The sequence below is a fragment of the Chiloscyllium plagiosum genome, chromosome 30 (genome assembly GCF_004010195.1).
Source record: "Chiloscyllium plagiosum isolate BGI_BamShark_2017 chromosome 30, ASM401019v2, whole genome shotgun sequence".
Lineage (NCBI taxonomy): Eukaryota > Metazoa > Chordata > Chondrichthyes > Orectolobiformes > Hemiscylliidae > Chiloscyllium > Chiloscyllium plagiosum.
The window spans coordinates 31,456,332-31,467,439 of NC_057739.1; the positions used below are offsets into that span (position 1 = coordinate 31,456,332).

Below are 11,108 nucleotides of genomic sequence, written 5' to 3' on the forward strand. Positions count from 1 at the left end.
GAATGTATGTGGGGAGTTCCTGGACTAGGGGGGATAGGACAGTGTCGAGGTAGGTAGAAATGAGTTCAGTTGGGCAGGAGCATGCTGAGACAATGGGTCGGCCAGGGTGGTCGGGCTTGTGGATCTTGGGAAGGAGGTTGAGCCGGGCAGTGCGGGGTTCCCGGACTATGAGGTTGGAAGCTGTGGGTGGGAGATCTCCTGAGGTGATGAGGTTCTGTATGGTCTGGGAGATGATGGTTTGGTGATAGGGTGTGGGGTCATGGTCGAGGGGGGAGTAGGAAGAGGTGTCCTTGAGTTGGCGTTTGGCTTCAGCGGTGTAGAGGTCAGTGCGCCAGATTACCACTGCGGCCCCTTTATCCGCTGGCTTGATGGTGAGGTTGGGATTGGAGCAGAGGGATTGGAGGGCTGCGTGTTGTGAGGGTGAGAGGTTGGAGTGGGGGAGGGGGGTAGACAGGTTGAGGCGGTTAATGTCCCAGCGGCAGTTGGAAATGAAGAGGTCGAGAGCAAGTAATAGGCCAGCGATTATGAGTCAAGTGCTGGAAAGTGGGATTAGTGTAGTGAATTGGCACGGATTTAATGGACCTCTTCATAGTTGAATGACTATAACTGCTCTGAAGTCTCAGGTTTAACAGAGTTTGTAACAGTTTGAGTACAGAAATCTTAGTGGCTGGTAGTAAGACAGCACAAGGCCCATCGTTTGCATTGGACAGGTCTATTTTCTTGAAGTGATTCATTTTGATCTGGATACCACAAGCTACAATTTATGACAACAATTAGATTCATAATTAAGAGAAAATGAGAACATGGAAGAATAAATAGTCTGGGTTCCCCCTCCAACTCTATTTTGATTTAGTCCCTACCCTCCCCTTCACTGTTTTGATCACACAGCATTGCCCTTTGACGTGAAGGGCACTGCTTGTCACTGGCCACTCGGGTGTTTTCTTATCTTCCTGATGGTGGAAATTGAATAAAGATTCGTGCACTTTGTGTCTCACACCTGCACACACACACACCATGGGTGCTGGGGGAAAAAATAGACACTACCGCAGTTAGGCGGTAGTGTGGGGGTTAATAAAAAAAGCAAAAAAAAAAAAAAATAGTCTGGGTTTAAACAGCTTCCAAACCAACCCCCTCTCAAATTTGGCAGCTCCATATCAGTGCCTGGTCTGCAAGCAGACAAGCTCACTTAAAGGCACTCTCAGATGAAAAAATTGAAACTTTACACTAGTGAAGCCCTCTTTCTGTGGCATTCCTGTGGCACCATAAAGGAAGCTTTACAAGACATCTGGATTAGATTAAACTCATGCAAGTTCCTTATATTGAATACCTGTGGTAGAAAATGACCCATTCCCAGCACCAATTCAGAATATAAAAATTCATCAAAATCCACAGCAAGTGGTAAATCACAGAGTTAGGTCCATCCTCAAAGTAACAACTTAAATTTTATTTAACAGAACAGGCAAAGCGCCACTGGAACTAAAACGTGGCACAATAATGGTACCTTAGTCACCCATTCAGTATGCTCAGTAAGCGTATTCAGGCAGATTCCCGTTGACAATGACCAGACTTTCACAGTGAAATCTGCAGACCCACTGACCAGGATATCTAGCTCGTCACTATAATCAACACTGAAAACTGAAGAGAAAATTGTTTTGATATTAGAAACAAAGTCATATTAATATCACGAGTCAAACGAAAAAATTTGCGTGGAAAACGTTGGCTATTCTTTGCTATATTTCTGTCTGTGCTTAAGGAGACATTTTGCTGAAGATAGTTGAGTTAACAAAGGTCTAGGGAAGGGAAGAAAATGGCTGGGCCAGATAATGAAAAAAAGACAATCTTCTGAATCACTATGCATGTCAGAAAATAATCTAACGTATACACCATGGCTTCCCTAAGTTGCAAGCTTGAAGTTAACAATGACTGACGCATACGACAACTATCTCACTCCCCCCACCCCATCATCTCTGACTTGCACCTCAAACAGTGAGGGCTAGTAACAATTTCCAAGGTTCGAAATGGGGTCACAGTGGGGAAAAAAGAAGTTTGGGAAGCACTGATGTTTACCACTCACTGACTTCATTTTGTACTGGGATTGGTTTTAATTTCAGTGTTACTCTCAACAACTGGCAACCAGAATTGGTATGTCGCAATTAGGGATGCGAGCAGCTTTCAAGCCACTATGGCAGCCTGGTACCAATATAGAGACTGTGACATTTGCGCAAGGATGTGAAGGAAGCTAAGCAGCTGAAGAAAGGCTTCGCTAGACAAGAAAAAAAATAAACCCAGTAAGTTGAATTTGAAAGCATGATGCACCAATGTTCAAGTAGACTAGGTGATGTATGATATTGCATACATCAGTTTAATATTCCCAGTGGTACTATGGAGCTTAAATTCCATGATGGAAAACATTTTGGGAAAAAAAACACAAGATGAACAAAGCAAAGGCTCTTCAGTGAATAAATACTGAATTACAACACCCACAAGCTCACCAACTTAAAGAGCAAGAAATGTATTCTCTGTACAAGTGATAGAAAGAAGTGTGCTGAAGATTTAGAATATGAAATTACAGATGACAGCTGAGGGTTAAAAAAAACACTTCCCACAAGTAGTGAGTAATGACAAAGTATTGCACCCAATATTTTGGAGCTATATGAAAAAAATAAATCACCATATACCACATTACAGTTTCACAGGATTTCTTTGATTGGAGAATGTATGTATCTGCTAGAGAGCCCTTAGGACTTCAGGTGAAGAGTTGGGCCACTGCCAAATGTAACAGCCATTACTAATTTAACCACAATTTTACTGTAACGGACAAAGTCAGCAGTTACACTGCACAGGTTATAGTCCAACAAGTTTATTTGAAGTCACAAGCTTTTAGAGCACCACTCCATCAGGTGACCTGGTATCATGAGACTTCTGACACTGTCCACCCCAATCCAACATTAGCACCACATCATTACTGTAAAGAACACACAGCAGAACCATTGATAAAACTATCTACAAAAGATACGCTGCAGTTCACTACCTGCTCCTGTATGACCTCGGAAGTGCTGGGTTTTAGCTCCTGAGCTCCAGTCCCAACAGGCTATCGTGTTATCAAATGATCCAGTAACTAGCTTCTGCTCATCAAATTTTACTGTAGCGCACGTGTGAGTCTGGATCCCGTATATACACTGACCAGTGCAAACATCCCAGAGTTTGGCAGATAGATCATCAGAACCTGTAGTTTAAAAAAAAATCACTCATCATTTCAGCAAATGTGATGAACAGTTTCACAATAAGATGACTTATCATTTTTATGTTACAAACTGATAATTCTCCTACTTCCAATTTCTGCAAAACAAAACCTGATCATTCTTAAGTGACTGGTTTCTCTGGTCTGGGCCAATTCAAACTTCAGCAATAACTGCAGTAAATATTAGATTTAGCTCAATTGAATTTGAGCAGTTTTGAGAGAGCTTCTACCCCTCTCCACTGTGTAGCTATATGGAGAAGCACTTAATCGAAACAGGGCCTCGTACCAGAAGTACCCGTAGGTGCTACTTTCAAATCAACATTACAAATGCTGCATTGTTTCAATTTACTCAGCTTTAGTAAGTTAGTTTTATATTAATACTACAACAAAAACAATGTAGAATAAGCAGTCAAAAAATGTATGATATGGACAAAAGCACCACTGCATATTATACAAGTGGATATTAGTACAAACTTTAAACTGCAATGATTTCACTACAAAATTCATTTCATCAGAATGCCAAAAGTTACTCACTAAAGTGGACCTGAACCAACTGCACTCTAATATAATTTGGGTCTCTTATTACCTATGTATTATCTCGGTTCCTTGGAGATCTAACTGTTCAGCATGTCCTGGGCTCAATTTGTCAAGGCAAAATAAAAATGCAGCAAAAAGAACAAAAGGTAGGCATAATTTATCCAAAATAATTCAAATTACAAAATTATTTTGTGGGACAATAAAAGCTTGTGATGTCAACTTTAATACTTTGGTCAGTACTCTAGATTTGGTTTCTGTACAGGATGCATGTGTTTCTTGGAGCACCACTATAAAGAAGGGAACATTATATCTTCTCAATTCACTATTGAGCCAAGACACAATTAATCAAATCATATGCAAGACGAAACATATTACATGTTAGCATCAATGACAAGTGGAACACACATCTGACTGAAATGTGCTCTGAAAGAAGTCTGCTGTCAAATGAAGTAATAACAGACAGATATAAACAGATTCAGCTTATTTTTAGTAACAATCAAGCAATGATAGGTAGTGTATACTAGCGAGATTATTACTCCTGCAGAATTCTAAACATAGAAACCTTAACTCTCCAACTGCAGTATGATAACACGAAATTCGATACCAATCTTTGTCTAGAGAGGATTACAGCAAATACCCAGAAAGATTGATGACAACCATAACCAGTTACGACTGACAACACAAAGATTTTGGGATCTCATTAAAAGCTACATGACTCCCTAGGTCAGCCATGAATCGAACACAGCACCAGGCCAGAAGTAAACCTCATCTATGCTGACTGGACGAAAGTAAGGGGAGTAAAGAATATTAAAAAAAAACGTTGGTCACCTTCTTCCCAAAAACCTAAAGCCAAAGGGGCAGCAGAATGTAGAGAGAGGATTTCAGCATCAATAGGTCTGCCCACCATGTGGGGAAAAGAACTAAGGAGAAACAAGCAAAAGAGGAAAAAAAATCATTATCTTGTAACCCCCCCAATAAATTCTGGCCTGCAGTTCACTCCTTATGTTATTGCTGCTATCTCAGCAAAAGGTCCAATGGTTAGCAAAGATAAACATTTCACAAATCATATCTTGCATGCTTCTTTATTTCTAAACATTCTTGGAATGGTGATCTTTTGTTATACTGACCTGTGCACAACAATCCATCTTTATAATAAAGAGCATATACTCTAGCACTGTGGCCAATTAAAGAGGAGGTCTCAAAGGCTTCTTTGTCCTGTAACTGCTTTACCCTTTTAACTGCCTTCAGATAAATCTTCTTCCAGTGCAGAGTATCCTGAATTGTATCATCGATCTGCCAGCCTAAGCTTCGACAGGCTTCCTGCCACACTTCAGTACAGGCACTTATCACCTTGTTCCACTGCTTGCAGACTAGGCAACAAATCAGTAGGGTTGGTGGGTCAAGCCACTTCAACAGGTAAAAACTAAGTTCCAATGGAAGCAATTTGAGGAAGTCTCGTTTCAGAAGTGTCTCCAGATTGTTAGAGAGGTGTCTCAATTGGACAGCCCCACTCAAGCTGATCAGGTGGTCTAGCGTCTCATTTTTCTGGTTCTCTGTCAGAGTGATAAAAGTGCTGGAGAGGGTATCAAGCCATGTATTAAAGTCCTTTTTCTCCATATGACCATGTGACAATATACCTGTGAAATACAAGACAGCATATTACATCTGTCGTTAACTATACATAGAACAGTTTAAAATATCAGCCAAAACATTTTGTGGGAAAGGGTTGAAAGGAAACAATCACATTCCATGCTGCCTTATGAACTGTAGTGAATACGTTTGCACAGGCAGAGCTTAATCGGAGAATAAAAAAAGCAAATCTTACGGGTCTGCAATTCTTGCTTCTTTTGAGAAAAGCTTACTGTAGATAATACTTCCTTCTGTACAGCAAGTATTTCAATGTCTGTCTTATAGAGTCACAGAGATGCACAGCACAGAAACCAACTCTTCGGTCCAACTCGTCCAGACATCCAAAATTAATCTACTCCCATTTGTCAGCACTTGGCCCGTATCCCTCTAAACCCTACTGCCTCATAGCGCCAGAGACCAGGGTTCAACTCCCCCCTCGGGCAACTCTCTGTGTGGAGTTTGCACATTCTCCTCGTGTCTACGTGGGTTTCCTCCCACAATCCAAAGATGTGCAGGTTAGGTGAATTGGCCATGCTAAATTGTGCATAGTGTTGGGTGATGGAGTAAATGTAGGGGAATGGGACTGGGTGGGCTGCTCTTCAGAAGTCGGTGTGGACTTGTTGGGCCAAAGGGCCGGTTTCCACACTATAGGGAATCTAATCTAATCTAAGCCCTTCCTATTCACATACCCATCCAGATGCCTTTTTGTGGAAGCTGCTTTGCTGACTTGTTTGCAAACCCACAACCCAGAAAGCAGAAGCCTTATTTAATTTGACAGTCTATGTCTATTCTGCTTCAATTTCTTGAAAAAAAACAATGAAAGCAACTGTTTTAATTATACACAACACCGAGTACAGTGCAATTATACAAAGTTTATACAAAAACGTCATTTTAAAAAACGCTCAATTTCTGATGACACCGAACCATTTAAAAAAGTACCTTTGTATTTAGACCATCAGTGGGCCAGGGGTCAGATGTTATTAGGCTCTTTGCTTATCTACAAAGTGCCACTCTGCAAAAGTGCTTAATTGGCTATGAAGTGCTTTGTGGTCACACAAAGTGCTACATATGAATATGTCTTCATTCAAAAATAAAGCTCCAGGATTTCCCAGTCTTCTGCACCATTTAAATGACTTAATTAAGAAGGTTTGAGTCTCTGGAATTACTATTTTCTATTCCACTGTAATGCAGCAAGTAGTTTCAAAACTATGACGATAACCAGCAAATTCAAACAAAGAAGGGTGGACATGAGTTTATCTGCTGAGAATAGGCAAATAGTAGCAAGATGCTGGTCACTCCTACAAGTTTTTCTAACTGGCTTTTAGCAGTTTGAAGGGAAGCATTTTTGTGAGCAAAGGGGAGTAATGCTGTGGAGTTGCAGAAAAATGCCAGAGGTTAACAAGAGCAGGACTCCAAATATTTCTGACACAGCAATGCACATGATCATACAGTATGTTTGTCAGAGGTCACAGCAGTCTTCTTTCTAGTGCACAGTAATAACCCGTGTGGGAATACATGCACAATTACCCTTCATGGCCTGACTGCAATGCAGAGGTTAGACTTTTGCTTACATTACACTCCTTCTGTCTTATCACCTCCACACAATCAAAGACCCCTTCCCACTTTTATGGCTGAATCAATCAAGAGGACAAGCAAAGCCTTCATGCACTTTCACCCTCATAACACCTCCCTTTGACCATTCCCAAAACCTCTCTTTATACACACAGCTGGGCTCTGGATTGAAAGCCTATTTTCACTTCTGGTTTTCATAAAGGAAAAGACTGCGTACAGCTGCAGTAGGGTGCCATAGCTCGATGATAGAGGCCACATGGACATACTGAGAAGTCCCAACACTCTTTGGAAGTATTGTTGTGTGTGTGTGTCAGGTGCCATTCTGCTTGACCCCTTCATTCGCACACTCTTCTGCTCAACACAGCTAGTGTGGCATAGTGCTGGTATTGAACGGAGAAATGCTTATCAAGGAGATTACCTTCTCTTGTCCTTTACTCATGGTCTGCTCGGTCTGTCCGGAGACTGACAACACTGCTCTCAGCAGATCAAACACTAACATAGCTGGTCAGCTAACCAAAGAACCAGCTCACATCCTGGCAGAGCTGAAAACAATACAGATCCAAGCGTCAGGGTGTCGTCATTTCAAATCGGATCTCCACATTCCAGCCATTTACTGAAGAAACTGCCCTGCAGCTGGCAAAAACAGGTCAGACAGCATGACAGTATTCTCTCCTTTCATGGATATTTTGCATTCAAACCATGAAGCCTGTCAATACCTTGAAGCCCATCAATACCTTGAAGCCCATTACACAAAGCATCCCTATAAACGGTATCAGCGAGAGATATGCAAGCTCTGACTTTCACCCTATTTTCTCTGCCTTGGAGAGATTTAGCAATCGCTTGGACAGCAGTTTGGCTCAGATCACTGAGCTCCTCATCTACTTCTCTGTAAATCTGTAGCAGCATCAGCTTAAGTAATTAGAATGAAAAACAATTCCATATCATGATAACATTTGCATACCTTTGCAAACCTTATACCAAAAGGCTAACTAGGCACACTAGTTCCACACATGGAAAGTTGTTAAATTTTGCAAGTGAATCGCACCTAGAGTTCACCAAACATCAACACCATACAAGTAACCTAGCTCCACTCATAAGCTGAAGCAATAAACAGGAATTGCTGAGGCATTAGGCACTCAAATGAGGGCAACAAATAATACACAAGCCAGTAAAATCACAACAAAATTCTAAAATGGCATGGTGAGGATGTTTCTGTAGTAGCAGATCTTCCAAATGAATAATAATTTTAGAATTAGGGTAGATGGTGCAAAAGGAGTGGCACATATATCGGACATGACTATTAATGCAGGGCAGCAGATTCCTCAGCTGAAGGTCTCTCTCTCACGAGCTGTGTTCAAGCATGCAATGGCTCGGTTTCCTCAGGGTCTTCAGTGCCGTCTGCATAGTCTTCCTTTTCCTGTTCAAGGGGGTTGCATGTTAACACAAGAATACCTTCAAAGTTATGCAGCAAACAAGAAAAAGATGCATTACTACTGGACAGCATTGACTGAAGTCACTGGACCCATGCCCACACTGAAATCATTGTTTGAGAAACTCATGATTGAAGACAGCATTGGTTGAGCCAAAGATCTGATTATAAACTTGTTGATGAGATTGGATTCCTGGAGATATCATGAACCACACAGGCAGGGGATAACTCTCAGCACAGAGAAGCTTGTCTTTAATGTGCTGCACAGAAGAAAAAACAGATGTAGAAATGATGAAACAGAAAAACATCAAGGCAGTTCCCAGGAAAAGCAGATTTGGCTGTGTAGGATATGCTGCCAGTCAACACACCAGCTGAACAGTCATTAAGTGCCACCCATTGTGATTCAAGAACATAATTGACAGCATGGGAAGACCCACACAAGATGATGTGAAGGTGACTAAATACCTTGGATTCAGACATATCCTGAACTCAATTCAGAGCTCAATATATGTTTATCTGCAATCACCTGAGCATTGCTTTGAATATTAGTTTGAATGACAGCCTCAGAATGCGAAAGCGCATGTGTCTGGGTTGGAACAAGCAAGGAAATCCGTTAGAAAAAGGGCTAAGGAAATCATGCTGGCATGACATCTGGCAACTCCATTTTCCATTTGCTCACTAGGCCCCCATTCCTCACTCAAAGAACTTCCAGGTGGCCAGGAAATTTCTTCACTAAGATCTGTCAGCAATGCTAACTGGTGGGAGGAAATTAAATTCCTTTTACAACCCACTACCATCCTGGGTTCATGCAGAAATAATGCAACCAAAATCACCCAACTGTGTTTATCGAGCAGCTTATTTCAAACGAACTTGTTGTTTTCTGCACACAGAAGACTGCAGATGACAGAATATCTTAATCTGCCGACATTCTACTGGTTTAACATTTATACTGCTTCTAGCTTTACCAGCTCTCAGTTTACTTCAGCTGACCACACTAACCTCCAAATGAGCAGGTCATGAGTTCAAATTGCATTCCAGAGCTTGAACATATGATAAAGCACTATACCACTGAAGTAAGGTCACACTGTCATGCACAATGTCTTTCAGATGAGATGTTAAGTCAAGACCATTTCAAGAAATCTTCCAGTGCTTTGGTCAACAACCATCAGTATGTAGGTTACTTGGCTGATATACTACTTCTAGAACTTAACTGTGCATTAATTCTGTGGCATACTTACATAGAAAATAAATTTCAAAAATAATTCAAAATGCTTTGGGGATGAAAGGAAGCTGTAAAGAACAAAATTTTACTTAAGCAACCAGTTCCTTCTTGTTCACTATTTTATCATGGTCACCTGTCATTGAAAATACAGTATTAAAATAAAACTTTACAAAATTGAACATAGAAAAGAAATTAAACCTTTTGATTTTACTCTAGTGAACAGTAACACCACCTGTTCTCAGCTCTTTATGTTGGTACCCTTAAAGACAGGCAAATGCTGCTTCATGCTCAATGATGCGTGAACAACAGAGCACCAAAATTTAGTTACAATCAACCCACTGGCCATGGACTCAATGCAAAGCTCTCACCGTGAAGCAGAATATCTGTAGACACTGCATTCACTCAGGCAGAATGAGAGTGGGCCACCCAAGCCATGATTGAAACTGCAAGTATGCCCTTTGCAACAGCAAAGTCAAGCAGAAACTGCAGCTGTGTATGATGTAAAGAAACAAAATACTTAAGATGCTAGAAATGTGAAAATAACAGGAAATGCTGAAAATACTCAGCTGATCAGGCAGCATTTAAGAAACACAGGAGGTGATTCATGCTGTAGGCTTTATAACCTGTAAAGCATGAAGAGGTGACAGACTGTCTCCCGAGATCCTGCCCAGTATTTTCTATTTCTGATCTGACAATGTGTTGCCTTGTGTCACAATTACTATGAAGTAGAGCAATGTTTTAGTTCATGCAAAATTTTGTCACAACTACAGTGTTTACATCTCATTGGATTCTAGTTGAATTACATGCATATCAATTCTTTATACTATGTCCACTTATAGAACATAGAAGAATACAGCGCAGTACAGGCCCTTTGGCCCTCGATGTTGCGCCGATCCAAGCACACCTAACCTATACTAACCCACTATCCTCCATATACCTATCCAATGCCTGCTTAAATGCCCATAAAGAGGGAGAGTCCACCACTGCTACTGGCAGGGCATTCCATGAACTTACGACTCGCTGAGTGAAGAACCTACCCCTAACTTCAGTCCTATATCTACCCCCCCTTAATCTAAAGCTATGCCCCCTTGTAATACCCGACTCCATACGCGGGAAAAGGTTCACACTGTCAACCCTATCTAACCCCCTAATCATCTTGTACACCTCAATCAAGTCACCCCTAAACCTTCTTTTCTCTAATGAAAACAGCCCCAAGTGTCTCAGTCTTTCATCATACGATCTTCCTTCCATACCAGGCAACATCCTGGTAAACCTCCTCTGCACCCGTTCCAGTGCCTCCACATCCTTCCTATAGTATGGCGACCAAAACTGCACACAATATTCCAGATGCGGCCGCACCAGAGTCTTATACAACTGCAACATGACCCCAGGACTCCGGAACTCAATCCCTCTACCAATAAAAGCCAGTACGCCATATGCCTTCCTCACCGCACTATTAACCTGGGTGGCAACTTTCA

The 11,108-nt window shown here is 41.4% G+C and overlaps 1 protein-coding gene across 3 annotated transcripts in view; it reads right to left on the bottom strand.

Annotated features, from left to right (window-relative positions):
* fbxw2 (F-box and WD repeat domain containing 2) overlaps nt 1-11,108 on the bottom strand; it is a 28,763-nt gene that overhangs the window by 9,296 nt on the left and 8,359 nt on the right. For 2 of the 3 annotated variants that reach the window (XM_043720246.1, XM_043720247.1), the window contains exons 2-4: nt 4,906-5,415; nt 3,032-3,226; nt 1,502-1,635 (exon numbers count right to left, since the gene is read on the bottom strand). In XM_043720246.1, the coding sequence (XP_043576181.1) occupies nt 1,502-1,635; nt 3,032-3,226; nt 4,906-5,395 (819 nt within the window). In that variant the 5' untranslated portion in view covers nt 5,396-5,415. Of the gene's footprint in view, nt 1-1,501; nt 1,636-3,031; nt 3,227-4,905; nt 5,416-5,603; nt 5,667-11,108 lie in introns of those variants that run through there. The other variant, XM_043720248.1, reaches the window with a different exon arrangement.